This window comes from Mus musculus, chromosome 3, assembly GCF_000001635.26.
Source record: "Mus musculus strain C57BL/6J chromosome 3, GRCm38.p6 C57BL/6J".
NCBI classification, from domain to species: Eukaryota; Metazoa; Chordata; class Mammalia; order Rodentia; family Muridae; genus Mus; species Mus musculus.
Genome location: NC_000069.6, coordinates 102,000,595 through 102,015,721, shown reverse-complemented (window position 1 = coordinate 102,015,721; position 15,127 = coordinate 102,000,595). Strand labels below are relative to the sequence as shown.

Genomic DNA, 15,127 nt, shown 5'->3' with positions numbered 1-15,127 from the left:
CAGGTGTCTTCGCAGCCCATAGACTGAACAGCCACTGCTGCTGTGGCCAAGACCTTGTCCCAAGAGGAGTAAAAGAAAGATGTTCTTTTGCATACCCTGGGTCAGAAGGGACTTCAAACCCCACACCTCCAGATAGAAGAAACCAAAACCTTGCTTGCTAAGTTTTGGTGAAGCTTACTACAAGAAACCTGGAAGAAAACCAAAAAACACTATGAGCCACAGACTGTGTGGACATAAACTGACAATCCATATAGTCACTTTTTAATATGGAAACTGGAGATTTGGTGTGGTATAGTTCAAATAGTCTAGATACGTATGTACATACAGGAATACAGTTACAAGTTATTCATGGGTTCTGCTTATACAGTATGCCAGACCCAGGTTTGTGCAGATGAGTGTTCCTGATAAAAAGTTGTTTTAAGGCAAGTGTGTCATGGTGCTGAGCGTGGGTACCAATTAGATGTTTCAGTGACACATGCTTTGTGCTTAAGTGCCCAGAGGGAAAGCTGTCAAAAAGGGTCTGTTCACTGCCTTTTTCTTTTGGGCAGGGTCTCACGTAGCCCAGGCTGGCCTCAATTTCACCGCATAGCTGAGGATAGATGACCTTAAGCCTCTGGTTCTCCCATCTCCAACTCTCAGGTGCTGGGTTGATGGATGTAGGGGCCACTCCCTGATCTTCCCTGCCACTGGATGCAGACACCTCCTTAGCCCCGAGTTTTCCCAAGAGCTTGGGTTAGACAGTTACGAAGTTCCTTTTAGGATAGAAAAGGCATCTTATGATCCCTGTACTGCTCTTATGGACACATCTCCCTGCTTTTCCTCATGGACGAGACCTGATCTATACCATCCCAGGCTGGGCTGCATACGAATTTTATATGTGTATAAAATTTTGTTCGTGTTTTTGCTTAACTAACTCCTTTCTAAAGAACTGAGTCCCTTATGACATTTCACGCCTGGCCAGGATGTTTGATTTCTAGACAGATGCTTAAAATAAAGAGGAGAGCTTTAATCTGATACCTTTATTTATATGCAAAACAGCGCACCAGTCATGAGATATGAAAAACTCGTCAGGTAGAAACCAGGTTATATCTATTTTCACTACAAAATATTGCATTATATAAAGCAACAGAGACACAAAAAAACCCTGAAAAAGACTAAAATCTTTGGATAGCAGATGTGGTTCTTCTTCTTCTTCTTCTTCTTCTTCTTCTTCTTCTTCTTCTTCTTCTTCTTCTTCTTCTTTCTTCCTTGTCTCTAAAATACACCTCTTACTTTAAGAGTTTCACAGCTGAGAACATGAAACATTTCTAGGTCATAGACTTTTCTTTTTGGTTGTCACAGAGGAAAGTAGTTCTGAATTCTTTTTTCGTTTCTTTTTTAGGAAAATAATGTAATTTCCTAAAATCATCCCACGCACAAACGTCACGCACACACACAAAGGAGCTACTCTCCTTAAAAACAGTAAAGTACTTTTCAGACAAAACTACTGGTAAGAATAACAACACTTAACTTTTTATAAAACTATAATAGTGAAGGGCTAGTGTTGCTGATCTCACAACCAAAGAACCAACTTCTTGATATATAAAATATGCTTAGAAACAGGGGGAAGCAGGGACTCTCTTGTACAAGTGCAATATAATCAGGAAAAAAAAAGAGGCAAAACCACAAGATAATCTCAACAAACACATAAAGAGTTAGACGCAATTATTTCACGGGGGTTGGGAGGGAGTGTAAACACTTGACTATAAATAAATTGGCACAGAGTATCCAAAGTAAAATTATCACCACTCTGAAAAATAAATGTCTTGAAAAAAATACTCTACTCCTTCTAACATAAATAAAAATAGGTTGTCTTTTTCTAACTGCATCTATGAGTCCACATGTTAAGGTCACAAATAGACGGGGTGTTTTTGGATATTTAAAGGGGCATTTTGCCCGAAAAAGCAATCAGATGTTACATTTTCCATTTAAATATGGATTTTTCTATCTACTTTAGTGTCCTATCTTGGGGTTAAAGTCTCACCAAGCTCAAATCCTGCCACAGTGTATGTCTGTCTGTTCTGAATGTATTTTTTTTAACCTCACCAAATATTCAGGATTTTATTTAGATTAGAATGTAATTTTTCATTTGCCATGGTAACAAAAAGTTTGCTGGTACACCTTTCTGTGTCTTAATCTAGATATGGAAAAGATTTTCATCTTTTTTTTTCTCCCCAAGGTTTGGTGATTTGTCAGTTAGAAAAATCCCAGATAGTCATAGTTTGAAGCCATCAGCCTGGGCTAAGCTGTCCTCATTCTTTCAGAACGTGAAGGTGTGTAGGATAGAAATACAGGGAAATGAAAAGCCTCCAGTAGCTTAAACCAACCACCCCCTCGGGGGGTCCTAACACACTGAGGGGAGGCCCCAGGGCATCTCATTCTAGGTGCCTCCAGAAGGATTTTCTGGCCAGGAAAATCCCCTTGCAAGCCCCAGGTCTTTCTACCCAACCCCACCTCCCAGGCTGGGAAATCTTCTCCTGTTGCCTTGATGACTAGAAAGAACAGGCTGCAAAGCTTTCTCCTGCGTTCAAGTGTCTCTGGGCAAACCTCTAGCCTGGCAGTCCGGATGAGTCGCCTTTGGCAGTCTTCCGGACCCGCGGCCTCCCGCGGCGTAGCCCTCCCTACACGTCCAGGACATGGTTGAGATAGGAGATGTAGCAGATGGCCAAGCGCAGAATCTCGATCTTGGAGAGCTTCTTGTCCGGAGGCAGCGTGGGTAGTAGTTTGCGGAGCTCGGCGAAGGCCAGGTTGAAAGCCTCCACTCGGATGCGCTCGCGGGTGGCGTGGGCCGATCGGTACTTGGCCGTGGCGCGCCGGCGGCGGCGCTTTTCTTCGCGGCTCAGCTGCTGCGGGTGCGGGTAGAGCGCGGCCCGGCTGCCTCCCTTGCCGTCGCCGTCCGCCTCCTCCACTGGCTCTAGGTCCGACACGCTGCCCAGAACCTTGGTGTCTGCGCCGCCCAGAGACTCCGGGTCCGAGTGCGTCGAGCTGGGGTGATCTGAGTCGGCGGCTTGGTCCGGACTCAGCATCATTTTGGAGGCTGATGGGGAGTCAGAAAGTCAGTTAATAAAAGGAATCTGGTTCTTGATTTGCAAGGAGTAGTGGCGAGGGCCTAGCAAACCTGGACTTCTAGGAGGGGACCTGGGGACACTGGTCCTCTCCTCGTTTCAGGCCCACGCAAGTGGGGAGGCAAGGAGCGGGTATCAAAGCGCATTCTGAACCCACACAGAAGACTGCCAGAGGGGCCAGTGGCGCTGGGGCTGAAGAACCGTGGACCTCTGGGGCCGGCTGACATCTTGAGTCTCCTCTGGCCAGACATCAGCTGCTCTCTCCCGCCTCCCTTGCTCCGTTCCCTTCCCAGACACAGGAAAGATCCCGAAGGGATGGATGCCCGAAGGATGGATGCATCTGGGTTTTAATGGAGATGCAGAGTGTGCTTCCCACCCGAGGGCCTAGGGCAAGGCAGCTGGAGACTCCCAGCGCCTGAGGGTCTGGGCTACGCTGGGGTGCGGGCGAACCCCATCCTGGAACCTAGGCCGGGAAGGCTTTCTTGCCGTCCCCTCCCCGCGTTTCTCCGAAATAATAAAGAAATGACCGAACACATGTGTTCGGTCCTTTCAAAAGAAAATTGACTCCTCGGCCCTCATACTCTCCCGGAGCACCATCTGTCACGCAGACTGCCACACACATTGGGGACCTAGGGACGTGGATCACACAATGCCCGGCAGTCTGCCGACTACCTCCCGGGAAAACGCAGGCGGCCAGGTCGCTGCGGGCGAAGGGGCTGGGGAGGGCCAGAGAGGGATGGACTCCGAGGCACCAGTGCGGGACGCCCCGGGCGCAAGCTGTATCTGTGCGGGTGAAGTTCGTGAGCTTAGGGGACCGGAGCCCCGCAGCCCACCGGCGGCCCAGGGAGGCCTGGCCGCGGCCCCGTGTCTGCGCCGGGCTTTCCCCAGACGATGCCCTCCTGGAAAAGCCACCTCGGGCCGGCAGCTCGAGGGCCTTCGCGTCTTCGAGAACCACTGGGCTTGCGGGTGATCTGGGTGGGCAGATGGGGATAGAAACCTGCCTGAGCTGAGCTTTTGGGCCTCCGCCACCAGGAGGGACGACCGGGCTATGACCTCTGTACCCCGCCTTGCCCCTCACAGGCAAGGCTCCTGAGTAAGAGCCTCGCTTCAGAGAAACAAAAGCCAGGGAGGGGATGTAGGTTCGGCTCCTGGCCTCGAATTTGCCCAGGAGAGACCTGAGCTCAGAAACAGCTTTCCGTGCAAGGAAAACGGATCCTCAGAATAACAATAAATGAACCAAACGAACTGCATGCTGCTCCCCCCGCCCCCCAGGCTTTTCTCTACGTTTATAAGTGAAACAACTCACACCTACGCAGTTGGCGTGAAGAGGTAGAAATACACAGGGAGAAAAATCATAGCAAACCACGACATAGTTACAGATCGGACAAAAAGTTCCCGGGCTGTCCCCCCACGCGTTTAAATCCTCCAGATATTTAAATAGTCATAAATGGTATTTCTCGTGGGCATTTAAGTCTATGACCATGTGTGAGGAATACATCTATAAAATACAATATGACTCAACTTAATCTAAAGAAAAAGAGACGTGAAGATGTCTTACCTTGCAAGAGCCCTGTCGATAATCTTTTCGTCAATCTTTTAGAGTTAAAATTCCAGGAAACAAGGAGGAGAGATCCTGGCAAATATTAAAAGCAGCCAATATTTATTACATTCGCAGATGAAAAAGCAGCTGTCATCTCGCCGACCACCACAACGAGCGGCGGTGTCTTAGCGGGTGTATGGTTGTTCACTTAGTTGATGGATTGAAAACGCCCGTTTGTTTGTTTGTTGGTTTGTTTTTAACTGTTCTTAAACATTTCAGGAAAATTCGTTGTTGATCTTTATAAGTCGAAGTGTTGAAACCTCACGCCTCCCCACTCAAAGGGCTGTATAAATAACAAAAGAGATGCTGAGATAAAAACAATCACATCAAAGGGACGATTCCTCCACTTTCTAATAGCAGAATAATCAATAAGAAAGATGGTTAAGATAAAATTCCATTCCTTGAGGACTCCTTCCCTTCCCTTAATCGGGCTGGGGCGAAACTGGGAAGTGCGGTCAGGGATGGAAGGGGCTCAGAAGTGATTTTTCTCTTCTTCTTCAAGATAATGCTTTGTTCAGCCGGTGTCTCCCCAGTTCCCAGGAACAACAATACAGTAACTAGGGCTTAAGGTTGCCTCTGTCTTGTCCCTCATCTACTTCTGTGTTGTATAAGCAGACGCCAATTTTGCAGTTTCAAAGTCTTTCAAGGTTTGGTTACACCCCCTACCCTACCCCACTCCCTCCCCTCTTTACCTTGTGGTGAAATGTATATAGTCAGTAGCTTGGAGATGCTGGAGAGAGATTGGAGAGAAGTGGACGTCTTCTGGAGTAACAGTGACAGGGAAGCAGAGAAAGGGGAGCTTGGGAGAGCCAGAGAGGAGAGGCAGCTGCCTGTGTGGCTTCTTGGCTCTTCTGGTACCAATTGATTTAGCCTGGAGATGGTGGAAGAGATAAAGGCTTAAGAAGGGGGATGGAATTTTTTCCCCCTAAATTGATATTTAATGGGAAATCCTATTGGACAGAAACCTGGACACGAGTCACTTAATTGGACTTGACATCTGTCACAGTGTGGGAGTTTTCACAGCCCAAATATTTTAGCAGATCAGATTCCCACTGAATCTGTGCCATAAAATATAGCAGTTGAAAGCAGCCCATGATAGAAGCCATAGCATCTACAGCGTCTGGCCACACAGGCGGTTCCTTGTTTTCAGATTATTGATGCAATATTTAAGTGCAAGTAGACACTATATGAACATGGAAAATTCCTCTGGCATTTTGTGAGCCAGCATTTTTTTAAATCAATAGTTAGAAAAATAGTTGTGCTGGGCACATGAAAGCATATTCTGTCTATGACACTGTAATTAAGGTGAACGATCCAGACAGGCAATGCTAACATTTATGTAAAGTGAAGTGTCTTTTAGAGGATGCTTTAATCATGATTATTTAAGCATATGGATGTTTTGGAGAAAGGTTCTACTATGAGACCAGCTTATTAATAGATGATATTTTAAAGGACGTTTGACACATTAGTTTAAATCATTGGTGGAATTAGGAGCAGAATCCAAGTAGTTAGAGACCACTAGATAATTCTACTTTTTGAGTTATGTTTGGTTTTCTTTTTCTTTACCCATTTACTCATGTTCATTATTCGCTGTAAAATATGACACACAGTATGTGCAAAGACAGTACTTTATTCTTGCCCATCCTAACACGTGAGTGAATATATTTAGCTGGGTGGCAATGTAATTGTGCTAAAATGTAAATATTAAGTATTCTAGCATGCAATGCCTTTGCCTAAGATGACCTCCAGTCCCAAATTTATGTGTTTTACAAAATTAAGGGAAATTTACTGTTAGTCACTATCAATTATATATTATTTGCTATTATTTACACATTGCCAGTGATACCACTAATTCTGTCTTCTTTCTGTCTATCTTCCTTCCTTTCTTCCTTCCTGTCTTTCTTTCTTTTTGGTATTTTTGACAAGGTCTCACTATGCAGCCCTGGCTGGCCTGACCCTCACCATGGAGACCAGGCTGACCTCAAACTCATAGAGATATGCTTGTTTCTGCTTCTCATGTGTTGGGATTAAAGGCATGTACCATCACACCCAAATACTATTTTTTTTTAGATTGATTAAGCTTAGAGGAAATGAGAGAATAATAGCCAACCTCCTGTCTCCCTGTTCCTAGGTGAGTTTTTGTGGAGAGGAGAACCTTCACTTTCTCTTCATAATCACCTTTGTCCTATAAAGAGGTATTGTCCTCAGGGGAGGGCTGTAGAGCTACCCACCTAGAGAGTGGCCCTCTGGGTTCCTCATGGCTGTGATGTATATTGTTTGCCTTTGTTCACATCAGCTCCAGGAGGGTAATGGGCCAGAATAGGCAGGGTAGAGGGAAAGAAGGGAATATGGTACCAGTGCTGCTCAGCCTCACCTCTGCTCAACCCAGGTATCCCCAAGCATAGAGATGGGCAAGCAGAGAAGCCCCTTCCCTGCAGGGCTGGTGGGAGCCAGGAGTGACGATGTGGGAGAGAGGAAGGTTTCCCAGCCTGGCTAGCAGCAGCCAACACTAAGCACTAACACACAACAGAGATGTACACACAGATGCGCACCCTCAGATACTCATGTCTCCTCACCATCTAGAGCTCACACAAGCTGTCTGGCTCAATTAGATGCTTGGGCAGATGGACTGAAAACTGTGGTGGCTTTTGTTACCTGAGCTCTAGAAAGCACAGCTGCTAGGATAGGAGTGGCCCGTGTCCCTGGTCACCCTCGTGTTGGGAGTTGGATGGGAAAGAGGATGCTCAAACCATGGCTGGCCTGATTCTGCTATGGTGCATGTGAGTCCAGACCAATTCGCTTTTATAGCCAGGCCATCGACAACCTGCATATTCATAAATTAATACACGACTAAAGCTGTGTAGAAACATTCCAGATACGCACACAATTATGCTTAGACACGCCATTATAGACACAACATGGGTTTCCACACAGGTACATTCTCTCTGGTGGGAAAGCTCCCATCCCCCTCCCTATTTGCCATTTCTAAGACATCCCAGGCACAGATGGCTCCTCTTCTCCTATCCCCCTTAGAGACTATATATTGTACACTATGGTTCTTGGTTTCCATATCTGTCTCTCCCACGAGGCTGGAGTATTTTCAGGAAAGGTCTGTAGCTTACATCTTCAACCCCTCCATGTCTGACCTTGACACACTACATGCACCAAGTTTACAGAGGATAACTTCCTGTGCACAGAGGTTCCCAGGAACCTGGTAATGAACCACTTCCACTCACAGATGCCCAGCCTTCCATTTTGATGGCTTCTATTCTTGAAGGTGTGTGTAGTGACCACCTCTCTCCCGTCATCAGCTTGCTGTGACACTCAACGGTTGTACAAATCTCTGACAAAACACTAATCACCACACAGATTAGGATATCTTAAAGTGTAAGAATATTGTTAAATAACATTAAAGCAAGAAGGGGGTGGCAGGTAGTGACTTTAAAAGCCAGGTTCTCTGTCATCACCGGCTAGCTGTATAGCTTCTGTTGGCTAGGAGTCACCGAGTCTTTTTGGACCCCAGCTTTCTAATCTGAAAAGTGAGAATAAAGAACACAGGCTATGCAGTATGCTATGCATGCTGCTATGTTACTTTCTTTTTTTCCCAAAAAGGATCAAGATAAGGTGCTGGAGACAGGACTCAGTGGTCAGGAGTAAGTATATTCTCTTGCAAATGACTGGAGTTTCCTTCCCAGCATCCATGTTGGGCAGCTTATAATGACCATAACTCCAGTCGAGGTGAGACACCTCTAACCTCTATAGGGGCACCTGCATTCACATGCACACACACACACACACACACACACACACACACACACACACGCATGCACACACACAATTAAAAACAAAACAAGCCATAAAAAATAATACATGTGAACAACTTAAATCATTGAATGCTCTTAATAGGGTTATTAAATATAAGCACATTCAGTACTATATTGCATAGAAATACTAACATATCCAAGTACACTCATCAGATTGTGTGTGTGTGTGTGTGTGTGTGTGTGTGTCCACAGCTCAATGGCTGACCCATAGTAAATACTACCTCAGCATTAAACCATAAACATAAGATTATGCATATATTAGCTCATCCCTTCTTAACCAGAAAGTTAAGAAATGCACTCTGCTGCCCCTGTTTTATATATAGAGAAACTAAGACAGGGAGAAAAGATGGTGAGTTCTTCCAAGACACATAGCTAGTGACTCACAGGGCCAACAAGATTAGGATCAGGGTGGGGGATGGAAAAGGCACTTGCCACCAAGTCTGAATACCTGAGTTGGATCCCTTCAATGCTTGTTCTAGAAGGAAAAAACAGCTCCAGAAAGTTGTCTTCTGACTCCACACTCACACCATGGCACACATGCATATGTATGTATACAGAGAGAGAGAGAGAGAGAGAGAGAGAGAGAGAGAGAGAAAGGGAGAGAGAGAGAGAGACAGACAGAGACAGAGAGAGGAGGGGGTTAATTGCCTTTTAGCCCTCCCATGCACACTGTGGCATGCACCCATGCATGCGTGGGTATGCAGGTACACATGTACAAACACGAAGTGAACAAGACAGGTTCAGGTGACCTAGATTCTGAAACGGAAACTGGACCTTCACCCACCATGTCCTGCTCCTGTGGCTCTGTACCCTTGCCCTGTACAAACACCCCATGCAGGAGAATTCTGTACCCCATGAAGTGTGAGAGCTGTAGGAGAAATGTACATACACAGGAAACAAACTTCGTCACCACTCTCTCCTGTCCTTTGCCGAGCTGTGTGAGTTCACATGCCCTTCAGTGCCTCACTCATATCTACTAACAGATACGGCACAAAGGTTTAATCCCAGTACTCAGGAGGCAGAGGCAGGAGAATTTCTGAGTTCGAGGCCAGCCTGGTCTACAAAGTGAGTTCCAGGACAGCCAGGGCTATACAGAGAAACTCTGTCTCGAAAAACAAAACAAAACAAAACAAAACAAAACAAAGCGACAGTTTTAGTCCCATTAGACATCTGTTTTCAATTTATTGTCTTAAAGTTTGGACTCCACACACACACACACACACACACACCATTCCACAATATGGGTGTATATGACCAGTGAGCATTCCACAATATGGGTGTATCAAACATTAAGTCGAGGCCTAGAGAGATGGCAGTTAAGACCATGTAATGCTCTCACAGAAGACATGAGTTCAGTTCCCAGCATCCCTGTTAGGAAGCTCACAACTGCCTATATCTCAGGAGATCTGATGGCCTCTCGTAGCCTTCTCCAGCATCTGTACTAACTTACAACATACCCACTCACAGACACACTTATATGCATACACATAATTCAAAGGCAATTTTCAAAAAAAAATCGAGTTTGTACCTTATAAATGTATATACTTTTTGTTAGTAAATTTAAAGATAGTGAAAAAATGAAGTGCAAACTAAAAGCCCTTCAACTGTTAAATGGATACATTCTACAGTGGAACATCACTGCGTAATAACGTGGAACATAGTTCTGGTATGTGTTGAGGCATCGAATGCACCTCAGCGGCATGCAAAGTGAAGGGAACTAGACACAAAGACCCTCTACAGCATTAACCCTTTTGCATGCAAGCTCCTGTATGGACAGACCCCATAGAGAGACAGAACGAAATACTGGTAACACAAGGCAAACAAACAAACAATCAAACGAACAAACAAACACCCAACCCCGCAAAACATTAAAAACCAAACAGTACCATTCTTTGAGTTCAGTACAGATTCACGGTCTTTCTACTTCATTACTCCAACAACAGCTAATTTTAGCTCTTTAAAGTTTATTTTATTTGTGAGTATGTGTGTGTGTGACAGTGTATGGCCTTGACACTTCCCTTCCCAGCATTCAATGTACTAAGCATATCCACCAGTCTCTGTAGTCCGTAACCCACATGCGCCCTCCTCTTCCCTCCACAAGGAGCCACAGGTCTTCCTGTCACTAGAGACTATTGTGTGCTTTTAGAATTTCGTATGAACACAGTCAGGTAGCATGTCCCCTTTGTTTGTTCCTTTCTTTTAAACGGTCCTCATCTTGAGACTTGGCCACTAATCAGCACTCCGTTCACTTTCATTGCTCAGAAGTTGCCTTTTTCTCCCTCCCAGAGTTCTTCATTTTATGTGTAGATTGGAACTTCTATTTGGCAACCGGTTCTCTTGTCTGAAGCACTTCCATTAGTGTCCATTGCCAGGTACGTTGCTTGGCACTGAATTTTTTTACCCATTGTCTTTCTGAAAATGTATTGGCTTCATTTTTGAAAGATGAGCTCTGGCTGTGGAAGTCCACATTGGCAGCTGCCTTCATTTTTTTCCTTGCATCAGTTAGAATATGTTCTCTTGTGTGTGTGTGTGTGTGTTTTCTAATGAGAAGTCAGCTCTGTTCGTATCTTTATTCTGTGTCTAACATGTCTCTCCTTCCTTCTCATCTGAATTCAAAATTTTAAAGTTCCTTATTTCATGTATTGGGTGTGTATGTGTAAGCATACACTTGTACACATATATGTGTGTATAGATTTTTTTTAGTGTTGTTTGTACAACAGCTGTGTGTTACTTATCTTTTCATCAGTGTAATGAAATGAGGCAGCTAGCTGTTGAAAATAAATGCTTTATTTGTGTGTGTGTGTATGTGTGTGTGTGTGTGTGTGTGTGTGGTTCTGGGAGTCAAACCTAGCATCTTCTACATCCCAGGTAAGTGTTTTACTGATGAACTGCATCACTACATCACTAACCTCAAATGCCTGTTCAGAAGCTCAGAGATTGGTTGGCCCTTTTACTTTTGCTTCTGGTGAGGGCAGGGGAGGCCAAACATCTTGGCAGAAGGATGGGTAGGAGCACATCGTCACACTTAGAGAAAGAGCATCGAGACTTGGGTCTAGCAGTTGTCTCTAAGGGCACACCCCCTAATGAAGTAAAGACTTCTCATTAGTTCCATTCTCCCATTAAAGCCACCTTGAGGATCAGTACTTCAGTCACAATAAATCCTGAGTGACACACTAGCTATCTATAGATGACAGTGTGCAGAGGGTGAGGTCAATGTTAAGGCTGGAAAATGCACATGAGTGCCCTTATATACGAGAGTTTTTATGGAGGGTTGATTCATCCTATCAAAAATTAAATTAGGTTTGGGTTTTGTTGCTCTGATTACCAACAATGTAGTACAGGCTTTAGATCCTCTGTTGGTAGGTGGCCTTTTGGCCCAACACTCCACGGTCAGCCAGCTCCACTTGTTAAAGGCCTGGTAAGGCAGGGCGTTGCAGCTGGTCAGCTCATACAATTGAAAGGAGATAGACAGAGTGAGTCAGAACCTGTGGGCTTCCTTTTCTTTTCTTCTTCCTCTTCTTCCTCCTCTCCCTCTTCTTCCTCCTCTTCCTCCTCCTCTCCCTCTCTTCCTCCTCCTCTTCCTCCTCTTCCTCCTCTTCCTCCTCCTCTTCCTCTCCCTCCTCCTCCTCCTCCTCCTCCTCCTCCTCCTCCTCCTCCTCTTCTTCTTCTTCTTCTTCTTCTTCTTCTTCTTCAAAACAGGGTCTCAATATGTAGCATTGGTTGTCCTAGAATTCACTAGGTAGTCTAGGCTAGCCTCAAACTCAAAGAGCTCTGTCTGCCTCTGTCTCCTGTATGCTAAAAGGTGTCTGCCATTTTAGAAATATTTGAGTCTCTATTTAAAAGCTTTCCCAAAAAAGGGCATTCTGTCAATGCTCAAACCAGATGTCTTAAACAGTTAAACCCGGTGCATTCTGATTAGTTTGCAAGGAAAGGTGACTTCGAGAAGATCTGTAGCTATAATCATCAAATTTCAAAAAAGCTAATGTGAGAACCCCATGCCATGTGACACCTCTTCTATGGACAGCCTCTCTCTTATGCCTGTCTTTGAGGCCAAGGTCCATTAGCTGGGGAGTAGCTCAGTAACAGCAACAATGAACTGGATACCCTAAGCTGAAAGGCAGGATATTTAACTGCAGCATCACAAAATGTTAGCCAAGATCTTAACAAATTAACCCAACATATTCTTGTAAGACTTAAAAGAGGTCTTTGTATTACTGACAGAAATAGTTGTAGGGTGTGAGGATGGGGGTCATGTGTGTGAGATAACGCAGTCAGAGTAGGAAATCAAGTAGTTTCCTCTAGTGCTCTACACCTAACTACCCTGAGACATCCTCTCTCACAGAACCCAAAGCTGACCTCATTGATTTGACTAGGCTGGCTGGCCAAAGGTTCAGATAGAACCTTCTACAGATTATTGTCCTAGAGTGTTTTCTGTTGCTGTGATAAAGATCATGACCAAAAGCAATTTAGGGAAGAGAAGGTTTATTTCATCTTATACTTCCAAATGGCAGTCTATCATTGAGGAAGTCAGGATGACTCAAGAGCAGAATTTGGAGGCAGGAACTGCAGCAGAGGCCACGACTAATGCTGCTTACCCTTCCTCAGCTATGGGTTTTGCAGAGCCCACACCCACTTACCTAGGGATGGTGTGGTGGCTTGAACAAAAATGGCTCCCACAAGCTCATATGTTTGCATACTTGGTCTGCAGTTGGTAGGACTGTTTGGGAAGGATTAGGAGGTGTGGCTTTGTTAGATGAAATGTGTCATGGGGTGGGATTTGGGGTTCCAAAAGCCCCTGCTCTCTTCGATGTACTCTTTCTCTTGCCCCTGCTTATGGATCAAGATGTGGTCTCTCAGCTGTTCCTGCTGCCATGCCTTTGCTCTGCCACCATGGACCCTAACTCTCTGAAACCGACTAAATGCTTTCTTTTATAAGTTGCTCTGGTCATGGTGTTCTGTTGCAGCAACATGAAAGTAACAAATGCAGATGCTACTGCCCATAGTGGGCTAAGCCATCCAATATAATCAATGCAAAAGCTGTCCCAAAGGCACACTCACAGGCCATGCTGATGGAGGCAGCTCTTCATGCGGCTCTCTCTTCCCAAGTGTGTCAAGTTGGCAACCAAGATTAGCCATGACAAAGATGTTCAGCAATATAAACATATTTACCCGTATGTAACAACCTTATATTGCTAATACTTAACTGATAAGCTTTTAGTAAGCTTATACAGTGTATTCCCTTTATGTTTTAAGTTTCAGAATAGCCAGTAGGCATCCTGTCTCTATTGAATTTTCTCCCTCACACCCACTCAGTTTATATATATATATATATATATATATATATATATATATATATATATATATATATATATATATAATTTGAGTGGGCTGGCAGGATGATTCAGATGATTCTGTAAAGGTTCTTGTCACTAAGCCTGGTGACCTGAACTTAATCTCTGGGACTCCCAACAGGGGTAGAAAGAGAGAGCTAAACTCCCACAGGTTGTTATTGGATCTCCACACACATACATGCCCTGGCAGATGCCAGTGAGGACACTCTTTCACCTCCCATTTACTGTGTGAGCATGCACACACACACACACACACACACACACACACACTTGAGACCAGCACAAAGGAAGCTAAATAAATAAATACGATAAAATGTGTACTAACCATTTGGGAATGAGCAATGGCCTTTACTCCTATTTTCAAACCCTTCAGTGTCTATTTGCTGAAACAAGGACAGAGCCACAGTGTGCCTATCACATCAGGACATTATTGTTCATATGGATGGCAGTTTACAATCACTGATTTGACGTGGGCAGACAGTGCAGTGCTGAACTCAAAGGTAAGAATGTCAGTGATGTGAAAGCTAACTCCTGCTTTACAAATCCCAGAAACTGTTGGGAACACTTAGAAAATGTTAGAAAAGACCCTTGAAAAACAAGCCATGCAAATCAGGTAGTTATAGTCACTTTCTATCAGTTTTGTTTTGTATATGTATTTACATATATGTATGAGTGATTGCTGGCAAATATACTTATTGCCAGCATTGTTTTAAAGCACTAGATTTTCTTGATTTAAAAATATGTGTTACATAATAAGTGTGCACATACACTATGTATATAGACACACAAATGCTGATTAATTTACTATTTCATTGAGAAAAGAGTCTCCAGATAAGCCTGCTACTCTCAAGATTTATGACAGAGGCCCAGCAGTGAAGGGGCACTGGAGGAGAGGCTAAGGCTGAAGAAATGTGGATGGAGCTCTGCCAATCACAAGTCTTTGTGGGTGGGGCAGGACAGCCACTTTTTCATGTTTACTGGAAAGGTCTCCAACTTGCATCACTGCTAGTGCCATTTGTGGCCAGTTACCAATAACCTGCAGATAACAGGAATCAAATGAGAGGGAGAAAAACAGCCATGTTGATTCAAGGCACCATTATCCTGGGTCCCCAAGAGACCAGGATCTCAGAAGACAACAACCAAGACTGGGAGAATTACAGGCAGTGGCTTTCAGCTTGAGCCTCAGGTGGTGGGAAGGACAGAGGCAGCTGCTTTCCTTTCCTCATCCTCTCTTATTGATTACACATG

General features: G+C 44.6%; 1 protein-coding gene across 2 annotated transcripts; it reads right to left on the bottom strand.

Moving 5' to 3' along the window:
* Positions 1–229: 229 nt before the first annotated feature.
* Nhlh2 (nescient helix loop helix 2) lies at positions 230–5,611 on the bottom strand. Of its 2 annotated transcripts, none has more exons than NM_178777.3 (3): positions 5,397–5,577; positions 4,663–4,987; positions 230–3,076 (listed from the first exon to the last, which is right to left on the bottom strand). In NM_178777.3, the coding sequence occupies exon 3, from the start codon at positions 3,066–3,068 to the stop codon at positions 2,661–2,663; it is 408 nt and encodes a 135-aa protein (NP_848892.1). In that variant the 5' UTR covers positions 3,069–3,076; positions 4,663–4,987; positions 5,397–5,577; the 3' UTR covers positions 230–2,660. The 2 variants fall into 2 exon arrangements, with proteins under 2 accessions (NP_848892.1, XP_006501175.1); XM_006501112.3 differs by having other exon boundaries at positions 1,005–3,076; positions 4,663–4,737; positions 5,397–5,611.
* Positions 5,612–15,127: the final 9,516 nt, after the last annotated feature.